Below are 18,093 nucleotides of genomic sequence, written 5' to 3' on the forward strand. Positions count from 1 at the left end.
CGTCACATTAAGATTGAAATTACTCAAAAAACAATGGGCAATTTTACTTTCGCTTAAGAAAGAAAATGATAAAGCAACTTGCTACTTCACATTCTCAGAAGTAAAATCTACACAACAGCTGTTACTTAATAGTTTCTACAATATTTTCAGGGGAACAGAATATGTTAGTATCTTCCTCGCCATAAAATGGACCAGCCAAGACTTCCAAACTACACATGAAATACACCTTTGCATAGCACCTAGCAGAGAATATTGTCTTCAGTTAGACCGTCAGTGAAACTGCGATCTTACATCACCCTTAATATTTATTAAAAACAGGGAGATGTTGCTAGTGACATTTGTGATGGAGGCTGTACTGTAGTTAACTTGATACAAACTTGTAATCAAGTTGAAAACATTTGATATTTTGGATTTAGATATGACACAAGCATCTCAATTGAACAAAAGTCAACCATTAAATTTGATGTAGGACTGCTACAGGCAACCGTGGGGCATTCTCTAAGGCATCTTAGATTTATGTGCCTACTGCTGTGTCTCAGCCCATGACAGCATGGTTGATTTGGCCTGCCCAATACTGCAGTCAGCGGAGAGAATTAGAGATCATATTCAATACACATAATATAGATATCTACCAACTTCAGTGTTGAGCCTACTTCCCCTGACTACATAGTGAGCCAGGATTTGGCAGCCTTGGAAAGCAGATGATCTAAACTATTTTGTGGTCTCCTGATCTTAGAAACTGTTATAGACACCAACCTTATTTGTAGGTCAATTGGTTGATGTGGCCCTGATTATTCATGTTTCATCAGCTCCTTTCTGTCTCATCTCCTTGACACAGGTAAACATTGCAACCATTACAAAAGCATCTCCTTGACTATGGATCATGATAGAGTAAAGTGAAGTGCCAGGCTCTTTCATGAGTTCCTTCATATACATAAGTCTGGCCAAAGGATCATTTTCTGAAGACGAGTAATAAGCCTTCTTCCTCTTTCCTTATCCTGCTGAGAGAATATCTGAAACGTGTAATAGTTAAGCTTAGAAATCATTGCATTTAAGTTACTGGGACAGTCATTTCCCTAAACAGCTATCACTGGGAGCTGTTCAGAATTAATGCTTGGGAATAAAAAGAGAGAAAATGCCCTGGAGTATTAGTAAACTTGCAGCTTGTGTTTCTGAGGTTGCCAGTATTAACAAGGACATGAAGAGAACAGCAGCATCCTCTTTAAGCAGATGTTTTGATAGCCCTAGTCATGTACTGGAACCCCCAAATGTTGGCCCATCACCCAAACAGATTATATGCAAGTGTGAAAGAGAGCAGAGTTCTCAAACACACCATCCGCCAAACCTGAATCTGGCAAATGCCAGAAGATTACAGGATTTGTTGCTGTAAGTCATGGGTCCTAGTCTGGTTTGAAACAAAAAGAAAGGTCAGTTTAATGGGGAATTCAGATCTCATAAAATATGCAGGATAGTGTATGTATGCTTATACTATTGCTCCCAATTCCAGGAAAGTGGAAAGAATACTGGAGCTTGCTGGCTGTTCTAATCAGGGGCTAATACTAAACCACAATTGTGCCAAAACTTTCCCCAGTTAGTTTTTAAGACTTTGAAATTACCAACTCTGTATTCATTTTTCTCTGCCCAAATACTTCTACAGGTCTGTAGTTGGGAACGATGCTTTTGACAAGGGAACTATCTATATTTCCTTCATTAAAAAAACCCTTTTCACCAGTTCTATATGAGAACATAGACAAATATTTGTGTAGTAATGACATGCTTTATTTCTCTTTCAGTAGCTTGAACTTGAGAGAACAGAACTGTCACCAGTAGAAAGCCCTCCACACTGGAGGTAAAACAGCAGAAAGAGGAGGAAAGCTGCCGGGAGCAGGACAAGAAAGCAGTACCATTAAACGTATGGGAAAGAGTTAAGTGTACGTATCAACTGCAAAGCTGTTGACTGGGAATATTTGTATACCCCTACTGTTATCTCCTGTGTTTTTGCTGAAAAACACATTTCTTCTAACAGCCTCAATTGCAAAGGCAGTGCTTTTTTATCCTCCTAGTAGGTTTTGACCTAGACAGTACTATGACAGCATCAAAAGCATACGTAATTCCTCTCCTCATTCCAATCAGTTCCAAGGGTAGTGGTTTCTGTCTGATAGTATCATTAATAACCAGAGAATTCAAAGTGTAACTATAATGTAAGCTTACATATTGGCAACAAACTTCTACTGATGCTATGCAGCTTAGAACATAGCTAAAAGAGCATCATGACATATTTTCCATTTATATTAATAAAACCTCATTTACCTGCTTATTAATAGTGAAACTCGTAGCTTAACAATACTTCTATAAAAGAAAGTGTCACCTCCATTATGTGATGCTGAAGTCTGAATGGTGCAAGTAGCAATAAAACTACACTGTCAGCACCTTCACAAAAATATCTTTTCACCCAGCAGTTGATAACAGAATGTGATAACGTCATGTCTGAATTAAAACAACAAGGATATTTATGTTGTGGTCTAGACAGAGCACGCAGCATAAAGAACACACCAGTCAGAAATACATCCATTTGTACCACATTCTCATTTCTTAAAAATACACATCTTATGTGTTTATTTCATTAGACTGTTAAAAAGCAAGACCTTTTGAGATCCTTATAGTGGCGTCAGCTTAATACATTGCAATGATGGATTAATAGTAAATTGCCTTGTTCAACAGAACGGACTTGTAGAACTGCACCAGGGAGTCTCAGGCGTGCCCTAAGCATATTTCTAATACTCTTACCATGCTCCTCATTGATACATTCAAGTACATTTGTTAGTGCATGATCTCTTCATACACGTTGTGCCTAATGAAACCGTGAAATCAGGCTGCAAAATGGCTATTTGTCAAAAATACATACCCTGAATAGAGCTCAGACTCAGTCTCATGCAGTCTCCAAGGCAAGGGCAATTAGGAGTAGTTGTTGCTAGAATCACTTTTACTTTTCTATGGTTTTCAAGCAGCAATCTCGGAATCTGCAACAAAGCTTACTACCTAAGAATACAACAGTCCACGTTTTCAAAGCTCACAAATTCTCTGAATCAAATTAGGGATCTCTCATTAGCCAAGCATGTGTATGCACACAGCTGATTTCCTTGTAGCCATTTGCGTACATCAGGTATGCAGACATATATGGGTATGCATGACCTACAGGCAAAGAAGTCTTTATATTAAATAAGCACAGCTGTGTCTCAGCCTCTGTTGTTGCCCTGCGCCTAAGCTCCAGGCAGTAGGTCACACAATTTGAGAATAAGCAAGGCATGAGGCAGTAGCTAAGGGTAGACAGGGGAGCGGACGCACTGGAGAGCAGTTAGCTCTCCATGAGGATGACCATACCCTTGGCTATTCCATAGCTGTGCTTCCCTGGCTGAGGGGCAGGTTGATTACCTGCGTACAGCACGTGCAGGCCCCGAGCAGCGGCTCCCATCTTCTAAAAACCACACCACGAGTGGTAGTGAAGGACTGTGAATGAAAACTGGGGACAGACAAGCAAGTCTCAGCATACGTATGACCCGACAGATCTGAAAATGTAAAAGCTATTCCGCAGTGCACAGAATCATGGGTCGTCTCTGTTTCCTCATCAATAAACACACAACAAGAAAACTCAGGACGGCTTTTGTAGAGGAAATAATTACCTCACAAATACATTCAGGGCCTTGAAGAAGTCAATGAGCACAAGGATACCAGTGATCTAGTTGGTATATTATATTTAGGTTTCCAAAAAGCTTTTGATAAGGTTCTTCACAGAATCTCACTCTGCTATGGGCTACCATTAGAGACAGGATACCAGAGGAGGGAGACTGTATGGCTCACCATAGGCTCCAAGAAACTGAGCTGTCATAGGGTATAGAATGTCCTCTCATGATGAAACAACTGTTCAAAAGATAGGAAACCAAATATACCTTTTATATTCTAATAATACCTCCTCTTGCCGATTTGATTTTTATCCCGGAGATGGTGATATTTCAGTGCTAAGCAATACCACTGTCTCCCATATACACACACTGTGAACCTTCACTTTCAAGAAACACAGGGAGGTGTTTGATCGAACAGAGCTACAGAAGCGAGCATTTCCACAAACACATCAGTAACAACTGGCCCACATCCTCTCTGCAAGCCAGAAGGGAACCTGCACAGCAGTCAGACAGTTTGCTGCTGAAGGGAGTGAAAATTCGGGAATATTTCAGCTTCTCCCTGAGTCATGTAGTCTTCAAGAAAAAAGCTTAACGATTTAAGTATCAACCTTCAAACGTAACATCTTAAAAACCAGACAACAAAGAACAGTTCATAAATGGGACTAAAGCTGGTGCTGCATAGATTAGACACATGCAACTTCCCAATGACTCAGCTACATTAAGGGGTATTTTTGTGATGCATTCACTCTTATTAAATGGGATATGCTTTTTTCTGTACACCTTCGTTCTTCTGATGCTTTTGAGACAAAAACCACATGTTTCCAGAAGGCTGGCATATTACTGGGGGAGAAAAAGGGAAAGAGAATGGCAAAGCACAGAAGTACAGAGACTCAAATAAGGTCTTATACTATTATTTCTTTTTTGCCTGGAGCTGTAAGGCAACAATTGCCTACTTTCCAGAAGATTTAAATTTGCTTAGCACAGCCTATGAGGATATTTAAGCAGCAGTTAATAGAGGGTAAATTACAAAATGAGTAAGTAACAAAAACATCCTCTTTATGTGCATTTTGCACTGTATCGTGAAGATACAGTAATTGTGATTTGATATGTATCTGGTCTTTCCAACTCATACTCAAATGATGTGTCATGGTGTTTTAAGCTTCAGTTGCCACTGCTCATTAACAAGTGAGTCCATCACGTAGAATTAGAAACAACTTTGAAATAAATTCCCAGGCTGTATCATCCAAACTGATTCTGCACTCTGCTACTGTTTGGAAAGGTAGCTGTATTTGCACTTCAGTCTGCACTCTCGTCATGATCCCTACCTGTTGATGATGATTTTGCAAGCCTAAGCACAAAGATAAACTGGACCCTTACCAGAGCAAGGAGAAAAAGTATTTCTTCTTAGCTTTGCTCTCATCCAACTTTTTTTTCTTCTTTCTATGCTCTGTAAGCGTATTTTTTCTTCTAGTATAATATCCCCAACACTCACCACGAACTGCATTATCTTGAACACAATCAGAATATTGTCTGTGGGCTGCAATGGAAATTGCCCAAAGCCCTCAAGAGGCCTCTGATTTGTCAAGGTAGGGCAAAAAGCATTTACCTTCTTTTTAACTTGGACACACGGCCTGGGAAGGCAGATGGCTTCACCGTGCACTACTTATTGACTGGATTATACAACTTCCTGGCTTCCCTTCAGCCTGTATTCTATTTAGGCAAACACCATTTCAAAAGTAAGGCTTCCTCACATCAGTATTCTCACGTTATAAGTGTCACAATTTAGTAACTGAGGTGAGTGGCAGCTTATGCTCCAAAATCCACACATCCATTTTTTAAAACAAACAGCAGGATCTGACACTTAAAAATCCCATTTTTACTCTCAAAATCTAATAACAACTGTCAAACTTATTAACTATTGTATGGCTAATCAACACACAAAAGAAATTAGATCTAAATATATTACGGCATTGTATGGTTTGCTGTGGTACCTCAGCTTGATCTCACAACCTGGTACCGTACTTCCATCTTTTGAGTTTGACCTCTCTACTTTCTAGGTAACAAAGGTTATATACATTTATGAAAGCAATAGCATGGCACACCTACAACTGCTTAAAAGATTACACGATAGAGGAATGTATTGTTGTTACTGGAGAACAGTCACTGCTTTAGGCCATGAAGGCAAGGCTTACAAAAACTCTGTTCAATATGTGAGGCTGACAAGCCAGGCAAATAAAGGCCTAATATTCATGAATCAAACACTCAGTGCTCCCACCTTTCATGGTAGTCCAAAGGAAATCAAGTGCTAAATACCTCTGAAAAATCAAGCCTTTTTTGGTTCGTTTGAAAACAGATTCCCAAGTCTCAAAATATTTGCCCCCTTTTTTGTGAAATACTCATTCATACACTTCTTCCAGAGAGTACAGGGGCACATCCTGGTAGCAACCTCTGGCAGCTGTTGTTCTCAACATTCACAGTAGCTTCATGGATGCCCACTGGCCTGAAAGTCACTGCAAAAATTACCAGTGTTTTCTATGTTGATATTGAAACTGCATCATTATGAGTTAATACATCAATGATGATACTAATTTCCTTGCCATGCTGGGAAATCAGTCCAGTTCTGCCAAAACTCTTCTGTTCGCACATGCAATATGTGAGCAGCACTAGACGGACTCTACCGTTATTTTAACAAAACTACAGACAAGCAGTTAAACACAAAAGATCACTTTATTTCTCAAATCACACCTATCTCATTCTTGAAAAGGTGCATTTCTAATTGTGACTATTTTAAATATATTCTATATTTTCCTGTGAAGTTAAATACTTTAAAGAAAAATCCCCAAAGAAATAAATACAAAGCACAACAGTTTCACGTTATGATTTGCTTTGAGCATTGTCTGGTCCTGCATCCACTCTGGTGAGTTTCGCTGCTCTTTGAAACTCTTAAAAAAGAAATCCAGAGCCAGCCTTCCTTGCTCTCCGGAACCCTCTGCTTTTCAGCTGTTAATACAAACTGTTAATACAATGCTAGAGCATGCACAGAATAGCTTATAGCAGTTTAATAATTCTATAACTTTCATTACAAATACACACATTGTTACTAAGGATATAATTGTGATGCTTCTTTTTCTAGATGCTCATGGAAAATTCCATGTTACAAAATACTTGTTCGATGATGTGCACGTCTGCTGGTGAAAGGGAAATCAGTACTAACAAGGTTTGCCAGGTTGTTCAATGGATAACTTACAAAACCAGACAATTCCCAAAGATATTGACTGGATCAGTGCAGCACAATCTGCAACCATCATTTTACCTGAAACCTAATTAGCCCAAATGGTTGGCAATGTGTATCCATTGCGGTATAAAAATGTTACCGAGGTCATCAGAACATGCCATGCGGGGTTTATTCTCGTATGATGAGCACAGGCCAATGCAATAGCACAGCTCCTGCTAAGGGCCCAAAATGGAGGTCTGATGATGCAATTTTTATGACGGTTGTCACAGTAAAAGAGAAAGTAGTCCAGTGCAGGCAACATCATGTTCCTTCAAAGAGTTGAACCAGAAAGTTGAAGCACTTCCCATATCAGAAGTTGCGCTCCTGAAAAGTTTTTCTTGAAAGAGGTATTGGTATGAGCCTGAATGGGTGCGGCTGTGAATTCATCCCAGTTATGTGTCTCACTCAAGACAGTATTCCTGAAAATGTTATCAGGGTCTGGCAGGCTGATTTCGCTACATATACATGCACTTAAAGAACATTCAAAGACTATGATAAAATCTGAAAACTTTAGCTGAAACTCGTACCTATTCACAACAAGGTCTGAGGTAGTTTAGAACCACTCTACGTTTAGGAAATATGAGAAAGAAGGATAGGGATTTAATGCACAAAACTTTAAAGATACAATGATAATTACTACAGAGAAGGTGAGTGTAACCATATAGTTTTAAACTACGGTCTGTCAAGAAAGAGGAGCACTGACAGAAATGAGTGAAAAAGTTCATTAAAAGCAGAACTTCTGTTTAGCCTGGCTCCTCATACTTAATTTATGATCTTTGAAGGAACAACATTAACATTCACTTCAGAAAGAAAACCAATGATAATAATGAAATTGAGCAAAGCAGAAAGGAAAGAAAATTTTACAAGATATTGGACAAGATTAATAGACATGGGCACTGAACTGTGAAGTTAACGCTGTACTTCTCAAAATGAGTCCATGTGCTCAGTGTGATGTTTGAATCTCCAGACAGCTGAAATACCTTCACACAGGAACGCTGAAAAGTTATGAATTCTTTCGAGGTTCACTTCTGATGATGCAGTTTATTTAGAAAGCAACACTTATGTACAACTAACACATGGAGCAATGCACAATTAACAAATTGAGCATGTATCTGATGCATCATGGTGAGAGAGAAATACTTAAATTTATATTTAAACTTAACTTAGATAAGCCTGCACAAGACCTGACCTACTAAAGTCAACAGAAAACCTCTTACTGATTTTTCTCTTAAGGGTAACAAACAGATTGCAAACAGATTATGGAAGTACATGCTCCAAAAGGGCTAGTATTTCCCATATCCATAGGCAGCTAAATTTAAATTTTGCTCACTAGCACTTGACAGCCTAGTGGTAGTTGCCTTTAAAGTCCAATATGAATGAACAGGGATGAGGATGTTTTATTCAGCATATGACAAAGAGGTAAAAATAAATAAATTTTAAAAAATCCTTACTATATCACAATTTGGAGGAAAGTTCTAGGGAATACCACAGCAATGGTGACATGATGCTAGGTAGGGAGGAAAAGAAAAGGAGTAACAAGCAGATTGGGGGAAGCATGTAGGAAAAAGTAAGAGCTGTGAGGACTGGAGACAAACAGAACTAGCTCAGACCATAAGAATAGTATCTTGTGTTGCTCTTCCCATAAAAACCATTAAAACCTTGCTCCCTATGTTCTCTTCCTCTTTTTTTTTTAGCGCTCACATTCAGAAGAGTGATAGATTCCTTAACAAAATTCCCTAAATTAAAAAACCAAAAGGCCATGTAGAAACACATCTTTGCAAACAGTCACGTGAACTTAGGTAACACATACGTTTTCTTAGCTATATATGCACAGATGCACACGTGTAAGTCCATACCAGTCTTTCCCCCAAACGGCTCCTTGCAACTCCAGCTCTTGCTGTGATATGTTTCTAATCTAATCATCTAAGTCCCATGAACTTCGTATTATTGCATAAAAACATTCACTCAAAGTATTTACCTCTCAAAATGAGTGACATAATTTCTGAAGCAGATCCAAATCATGCAACACTGATGCCCTTCTTATTAAAAATGGCATCAACAAACTTACAGAATGACCCAAACAGGATACTGGCCTGTAGAAAGCAGAAGAAACCTGCCCTTGTTCTCCAGCAATGAACCTGCCATGATTGTTTCAAAAGCTGTTTCTCAGCGTGACAAATCTCTATGAGAAATTCCTGTGAAGAATTCTACTATCTTTTAGCAGCTGAAAATAACTAAAAAACCCAAAGACAGCTATAGAAGATGCCAAAACCCAATTCTGTGGCCTGACCATCCTTCAAAAGCACAATCTAAAATTTTTATGTAAAGACAAAAACACCCCTTCTTAACATCTACTGTTAAACACATTTATTAGATTCTAGGTATTAACCATAAATCACCTAGTGACTATAGCTCAGGACTACAAAGACAACAGATAGGTGATGTAGACCAAAAATGAGTGATTTCTGGTAGGTGTGCAAGTTCCTGCTTCCTCTACAGAAAGAAGCTGCAATAACTACTACTCACTCGGATTACATGGCACATAGTTGTGGACGCACAAACCCTCATCTGAACAGTAACACTGCCCAACTTACTTGGTATTTCAGGAGTCACCTGGTACTTTTTGGACACATAGCATTTGCTGTAGAAGACCATAGAGGTCAGTTTTGTAAATTCCTCAGACTACTTAATATACACTGAGGTTGTTGATGTATATCTGCCAGTTTTCAGGAGTCACTGGATAATTCTGAAAATCATGAGAAACTAGGTTACCTTCTTTTAACCGAGGGGTGAGTATCTGCACAAAGACATAGATGTGCCAAGATGATAAATACGAAATGGATGAGTAAAAGTTCTAATGAGGAAAAGTACTTACATTGCACCAACAGCGCAGCTCTCCTCCTCTACGAAAGGCCAGGGCCTAAAGTAGCAGGAGGCACTGGAGAGGCATGTTTACGCCTGTACTCGGTGAAGTCACCACTCATTCAGATTTTTAGCCAAAGTATTCTGAACTTCAGTTCCCACGACATTTATGTAATGAATCAATTATAATGTTTTTCAGAACACTGAGTTGCATTATTCTATTAGGCTGGAAGGAATAGGAAAATAAGTAATTCTCTGATGTCTGGTTGGGTGATAATGTCTAATGCCAAGGGTGTGCAGAGCTGATTCTTTACTTCCTTCCACCATTTGTACATATCATAGTAATTAAACACATACAGTATTATAAAACTGGTATGTAGTTGTACTGGCAGTCAGTCTATTGGTAAATGACAGATACCTGCAGTTTCCTTGTATTATACTACAGTTTTTAATTTGGGCTTTCTTTATCTAAGGAAAAGTTGCAGGGTGACTTTAAAACTATTTTTCTAGTAAGCATGTAAAATCAAACACAGACCCAGATTCTATCATGGAATATAGGTGGGACTTCGACATTACCTCAGCCAAAGCTTTGCAATGAAAGCTTGTGAAGGGCCAAAGAAAACCCTGCAGGGTTTTTTTGAGCAGTTAACAGAAGAGATATGAAGGCTCACTCTGTAACACTGCAAGCCACAGGATACAAGATAGCTATGAGGAATATAGGTGTGTTCTGTGGACTGCACCCCTGTCTGAGATGAGCATTTAACCTGCTCTATTTTATACACCTCACTACGGCCAAATTGCCAATACTTAACAACTGGGCAAAAACCAGCTTTGGACTTGCTCACCCATACCTTGTTTAGACATTTGCACTTTTTAAGCAACCATAAAATAGAGTCAGCATCCTGCCATATGACAATGGTAGCATTTCACACCTGCCTGCACAGATATTTTTTTTTTTTTTTTAAAGTTTTGGAGCTTTAAAACCTGTTCTAAATTCAAGCTAAATAATATTAGCTACTAGCTCATATATATATATATGAATATTTAGGTACTCCTAAAACTTGATCCAGGACGTTTATTTCTGTATCCTGAACAAAGCTTTGTGGACCTTCTATATATGAGTTAACTAGTACAACTGGCAACAACAACAATCAGTGCAGCGAGAACTAAGGATTCTAACCTAAATATGCCATTAATTGAAAGATGGGGATGGGAAGCAGGCCTCAAGCATCCTCTGGGATCTACAAATTACTATTTCTGAAGCATAGTTTAGTCCTCTGGCAACTGATATGACATACAAGCCTAAACGTTTACTCTCAAATACGTTAACTCTTACTGGATCTGATTATTTGCTGACTGCTCCAGCCACAATGACAAAATTACCAATGTGTTCACTTGTCCATTTGACAGCATATTAACAGCTGTCAAAATATAAGCCAATTAATACTTTCATAAAGAAATGCAATGTATAGCATGTCTACTTTCTGTGAAATCACATCTAAGTTCTAATTCCTTATTGAGTGTCTCTGAGTGGGCATCAGTGTATAACCAGAACTACGAACACACAACAGACAAGAATGGCATTAACTTTGTCTTCTAATTTTCACACTGACTCTAGATGTACAAAACATCGCTGAATAATGAGTAGATGCTCGCATGCATTTGGTTGGAAAACTTAATTTACTTAGAGTGGAACAATTATAGACATCTTTTGCTTCTTTCATGGAAACCAAATCTCAACAAGTCAGATACTAAACTGAAAATTCTCTAATTTAATGTTATCATTAGTAAAGATGAAGATGCATTAAATTAATTTGAATTTTTCAGCAATGCTGAGAAGTACTGAGCTCTTTCATGAGTTGTCATAATAAACAAGAAAAACTGATTTTCATGGGGAAAAAAGAAAGAAATGGAGCTCTAAAGGAAGGAAACTGCAATGAACAGTTCCTTCTCTAACAAAATTGGTGATTCCTGCTCTGTATTGTCTTTTACATTAGACTTAGATTAACTTCTCTCACTGTAATTCCATTTAACATGCTATTTGAACTTGTTTTAGAGCTGATTGGCAATGGCTTGAAGACAGAGCTGCACAATTTTTGCTCAGTTGAGAAATTAATTTTCCTGGATAAACCAGTTTTAAGGCATTGATACTGGCTGTACAATTCTGTGAATAAAAATCTTTTAAATGCACTTGGAGTAAGTTAATAAAGAGACTTTAGGAAGAGCTTTGTTGAGCTCCATGTGTTGAGCTTAAGTCTGAATTCAACCTATGGAAGAAAAAGTGAGAAAATGAGGCCTGGGGAATTTGACGATACTAAAGTACTAAATAGAAATAATAGCTCAATAGTGACAATTAGTTAGTTCTATTATGCAGAAATCTAACAACAGGTCTATTTTATAGTTTCTGACAAGAAAGCAATGAATAGCTGGTCAGTTCTGCTCTACCCCTGTCGCAAATAAAATATGAGTAAGTGATAACAAAGTTCTGAATAATTATAGTATTTCATCACTCTGATAAACCTTGATGTCAAGCCATAACAGCACAACTTACTTCCACTGAAAGGAGAAAAAAAATAAAAAGAAAAAAAGAAAAAAGATTTCAGAAGAATATACAAGAACTACATCTGAAATCAGGAGTAAATAAATACAGCCAATAATTAGAAAGAATGAGAACATTCACACCAAAACACAGATCAGTTCTGTGTGGCATCTTCCTTTGTTACCAGTAATATGTTGCTGACACAATGTTTAAGACAGATACCTACACTAGGCAATACAGATATTAGGGGTGTTTGTTGGCAGGTAGTGTTAGAAGACCAAGCAGAGTTCAGGTCCCTTAAACATTTCAACATTATTTCTTTGACTAAAAAAGTAAAGGATTCCTACTAGAAAATGTGAATTGTGGCAGGGCTTGTCTTAAAAGCCTGGGAGCTCTGTGATCACACTGGACTCACCTCAGTGACAGGTTCTAAGAGTAACTCTAAGAGAAGAAAATAAAGACTGTGAGAAAGGCAATGTGTGACTGAGAATCAGTCTAATACTAAAAATTTCTGTTCACCTGTACAGAGGGACAATGCAAAGTTGGTTTTTGTTTTGATTGATTTTTGGGGGTGGGAAACTGGAGGGTCTATAGGACCTGATAGTTTTTGCTTTGGGAATCTCTCAGATCTGTTCATTCAGATTCCTGGCAGAGAGTGAATGTCATGGGAAATAAATAGACATTTCTGTTCAACAGTGAGTCATAGGACAAGATCAAAAAGATTTGCAGTAGGTTATAGTCTACAAGACTTATTTGTATCATAAAAATTAATCGTACACATCAAAGATTATAAAATGAAAATCCTGTTCTTTCTCTGCGAGCCTAGACTCAGAACAGCTGGCACAAACTTTTTTTTTTTTTAAACTTTCTCTACAATAGTGACTGCTAAAGACTAACAGCTAGGAAGTTATGCCCTTTGCTTATTCACAGCTTGAGAACAGCAAACTTGTTTGATCAAACTGCAAAGAAATACCACCACTGACACAGAAGGACTTATCTACCAAAGACAAGACATGCTTCATGCAGCTCAGTAGTTCCAGCATGGATTACAACCAGAATAGAAAAGTTTTCTGGTTTTACTTTTCAAAGGAAAAAAAGAAAAAAAAAAATCCCAACTTTTTGGACCTATACTTAAACAAGAGTTGTGTCCCCAGTAGCTGGTCTCAATTCTTCCATGCTCCAAAGGCTGTTAAGCCATAAGGTAACCAGCACCCCAGACGAGGTGCTGGCCAGCACGAGCAGTATCCTGCCTCAGAGCTCTAGAGCATCCGAGGCAGCTGTGGCACGTATTATAAGCTATATATAACGCAGTGGGCATGCATCTTCACCAACAGACATTCACAAGTCAGAAGACAGCAGTGGGAAGGGAGAGGGCTGTATGCAAATGTCAGAACTCAACTGCAATCTGGCAATGAAAAATACTATAATATTATTGATAAAGCCTAATCAATTTTATTTGAAACAAGCAAAAGGAAGTTTTTCTCCCTCAAAGTTTCTACTGATTCATTGCTACCACTTGTTATATTTCTTCCTGTTTTTAGCACAACCAGTATCCAACAGGGAAATTCTTTCAAATTAAGTAGCGTGATAAATTAACATACTATTTGCTATGTTGATATAACTCATTTTATCACTATGGTTATGCAAAGAAAAACTGTATTTATCCTGTGCTAGCTTTGTTTTCTTCTGACAAGGCTATTTGTCACCACAGGAAATTCCAAGTTCATAAAACCAGATAGCTGACATTTCCAATATAACATACTTCATGAGGAGTAACAACCTCCTAATCAATTTTGCCAATTACATCAGTGTTTGTCTTAATACAAAATCACTTTATCCCATACTGAAAGACCAACATGGAGCTCTTCCTAAAAGTCACGTAGATCTGGAGAGTAAGAGACTGCATCATCATCAGTGTGGAAACACTTAGAATAAGCAAAGTAGCAGGAAATGTAATCCAGACAGACAGAGATGGATAACAAATTCTGTGACTGTAAAGTAAGAGCCAGATCTTTTACAATACGGTGTAAAAGCATCATATTTTATGAAGATTATGAGAAAAGTTTATGCACACACAGCCTTTGAATTTTTAGCTCCAGACTGTAAAACATTTTTTTCTTGGAAAAAAATAAGTATCTGCAAATTCTTCTTCTTGTATTCTGAACAACTGCTTGTCAGCAACCAGATGCAGTTCTACTTTTCTAAACCAAACATTTTTGATGATCTGTTGCAAGTTTTCTTAGAAATACAGGTAAAATTTAAGTAATCATCTTCAGGAGTGAAAAATATGTTTTTCTTCAGACAGATGCTTGATTTAGGATTTTCCTTTTTGAGTGCAAGAAATCACAATTTTGTACTTTGAAAAGTCAACTAAGGTCAAGATTAATATAGCATCAATTAAGTAGTTTGTTGATATCATGAAGGCTTTTCTTGTCATCCCACTGATGAATGAGGGAATTTGCACCTCAGCAGGTAAACATGTTTGATACTTCCTTAATCTACTGCACAGCATTTGCTACAGCCAAAAATAAGAGACAAAGTGGAATACAGGGTCAAAACAATTTAGAAAACAGATTACTAGTTACAAAGGAATATGAATGAAGAATAACTTTTAAAAATAACATATATTCTTGACTGATGTGTTCCATAAACATTTTCTTTGCTAATGGAAACCTTCAGGGAACAAATACTTATTTCATATGCCTTCCATTCTGCTCGAGTCATTTTAGATTTCCACCGTAGCTCTGCCTTTTACTTCCTTCTGTTCTCCTTGCCTTGGTTAGATTAGAGAGGTAGGGTGTTAATGGGGTACTTGATGAAGATTGAAGACCTATTTTCTCCCCCCTCAGAGACCATCCTGATTTGAACAAATTGAGGAGAGCGAGGCAGTCTCTTCATGTCCTTGCAAAAAGCCTTTTCCACTTCAGCATTTCCAGCTTTCAGACATGGTCCCCTTTGTTCACAGAGAAAAAGAAAGAAAAGGTGCCAGCACAAGAAGGTTCTGAATAATTTCATATAACGTCAGCAGGGCTGCAAAACCTCCCTTTCAATCTCCTTTACGGTTGGTGAGCATGTGAACGCGAGGTGGATCCAGGAGGGGAATGCAGGGAACTAGTGCTTGCAGCTCGAACAGGGCGAGAAACAAGCTGTTGTCCACCAGTCCCCACCTCAGTTGTTGCCACTTCCTTACCACTCTCATCCTTGTGGGTACTGTTTTGTGCTGGGCACTCAAAATGCACACAGTGAAACACCTGGAGAAAACAAAAAATGACGATAAAGCAAAACAATTAAATGCTGGCAAAAGCATGGTCAAAGTAAGATGAAGTCTATATGGAAGTATGCAGGCCAGATAAGTGCCCAAGTACTTAGTCAATTTAGAATGTTTCACCATGAGGTCAAAAAACATCTGTCTGCGGGCCATAAATATTATAAACTGATACCAGTGGAGAAAGAGAAGGCCTTCAAATTATACCAACCTTTACATATGGCACTAAAAATCAGAAAGATGGTTCCAAACCGGATAGAGATATTTGTAAATGATTTTTTTCTTTGCCAAGTAGCATAAATATCTACTACATGCTATCGGATGACAACAACAATTATATTAATTGTCTTAAACGTATCTTATGATCTAATTACTTCCTCAAAAGACTGAATGTTCATACACGCTAGAAATGAAATTTAAATCACTACCAATATGATTCTATTTCAAGATTGCCCTCTGCTGTAATACCAACGGTAGCTCTACAGACATATCCTGGAGTATGTAGAAAGGCACTCAAAGTGTCCAAGGAGGGTGCTGCTTCATCAGCTGAAATATTCCATTTCAAACTGTGATCATTTTCTGATGTTTCAAACAATACCCAGGACCACTGTGCAGGTGACTGTATCTTAGAGTAAGAGGACCATCAGTTTAAGCATTTTTTCCAATTTATTTTCTACTTCACTTACTCTTCTACTTGTTTTTGAAGTGCCTGGGAGGAGAAGGGGGAGTAACTCTTTAAAACTGTTAAACTTCTTTCCACATGATTTCTCATTGCTACAAATTGCACAGCTTTACCACATACTAAACAAATAAATCTCTTATACTGATTTAAAATTTGTTATTTTGTCATGCACTGTAGTTCTATAGCTAAAGCTTGATGAATATTAAAAAATGAATTTCAAAATTATTGTTTTAACTTAATTTTGTATGCTTTTATGACATCTTCTGTCATTCTTCTTGCAAGTAGATCGTGTCTTTAAAGCTATTCTCACAAACGAAGGCAATCTCTTATAATCTTAACTGCCCTTTCCCAGACCCTTTCAAGTTAACGTGGGCAAAATCAGACACCATAAACAAGACATGGGTATACTACATATTCATACAAGACTACAGAATATTATATTTTCTAGCCTTTCTTCAATACAACCAAAAATCCTATTATTCTTTTTGACCATCCCTGCTCAAGTGCACATTGAGCAGACACCTGCAACGACATGTCTGCAATAGCCCCTGGGTCTTTTCTGAGGAGGTACCTAGTTAATTCAAATTCTGACAGCACACATGAAACGAATTAAAAAAAATAATATTCAGAGTCACTGTTTTTTTTTACCCCCATTATATTTTCTTGTGCCTCTCAGTGTAAGAATTCTTGCAGTTTTTTATACAGATACACAGCGATGCATGTTTATATTTCTATATATATACACATGCTCGCATAAGTATGTATAGCTATGCCTTTATATATACACACATATAAACAGTTTACAAATCTACACCTGTACCCACACATACACACATGTGCACAAAATGGTTTTCCTCTGCATTTCTTCTGGTGAGTTTTCTTCTAAAGCCGAACTAATTTCTACAGTGGCATGAATTCTCTCCATCTGTTAACAGCTCTTGAGAAGCCAATTTTTGCATTCAGCTACACTTCTTGAGAAGCCCCTTTTATACTCATCCTGCTCTCATGTTTTTACAGTAACAACTATTGTCATTTTTCCAGCTGAACTTATGAGCATCAGAATTTGCAGAAAAGAACATTATCTCATCAGTGCACCTCTGTAAGACGCTGCTTTCCTTGGAAGGCAGCACAGTTTAATGAATGGGATGGAGGTCTCCGAGTCAGAAGATTCCATATTTCTACTGTATCCCACACCAATAGAGTTTCTCATTTAAAACTTCACTTTACATAGTGATGCATGCTTTTTAAAATATAGTATGGATACCACTGAAATTTAGCTAATACTAATCTATAAAGTCTGAAGTACCTGATTCTTAAATTGTAACTTTAATTTTTACCCATTCTTTCAAACTAAATTCTTAATGCTCAACTCAGCATCTGGCACATTAACAAGCCTGTGAATTTACAGCATTATTTTCAGTTACTCTGCCACGTCAACATATAGAGAATACAGCTTGTGAAAGAAACAGAGGACTGAGAAGTACAACTGAGCTCATCTGCTTCATCCAATATCGGAATTATGTATTTCAGAACAGTATTACTAAAACAATCCTGCATGTGTGTGTCTTGAAAAGGCAGAGATAACAGTTCAGCATTATCCTCTGATCAACAGCGTGTTATACTTCTCATGGATATTTTAAGAAAGGTCTGACGTACAAAGCAGGAATGCGAAGTACATATACACTGGTGCAGTAATTTGTAAGGTAAAGCTCTCACAGTAGCAACGAGGTGTCCTTTCCAGGTCAGTAATGCTGAAGAGGAATAACAAGATAAAACTTACACAGTCAAAGT

At 37.8% G+C, this 18,093-nt stretch overlaps 1 protein-coding gene across 1 annotated transcript in view; it reads right to left on the reverse strand.

Annotated features, from left to right (window-relative positions):
* Positions 1 to 5,873: 5,873 nt before the first annotated feature.
* BTBD9 (BTB domain containing 9) overlaps positions 5,874 to 18,093 on the reverse strand; it is a 142,120-nt gene continuing 129,900 nt past the window's right edge. Inside the window, exon 12 of the mRNA XM_072856701.1 lies at positions 5,874 to 15,606. Coding sequence (XP_072712802.1) covers positions 15,412 to 15,606 — 195 coding nt within the window. The 3' untranslated portion in view covers positions 5,874 to 15,411. The remainder of the gene's footprint in view (positions 15,607 to 18,093) is intronic.

Source organism: Ciconia boyciana, chromosome 3, assembly GCF_034638445.1.
Source record: "Ciconia boyciana chromosome 3, ASM3463844v1, whole genome shotgun sequence".
NCBI classification, from domain to species: domain Eukaryota; kingdom Metazoa; phylum Chordata; class Aves; order Ciconiiformes; family Ciconiidae; genus Ciconia; species Ciconia boyciana.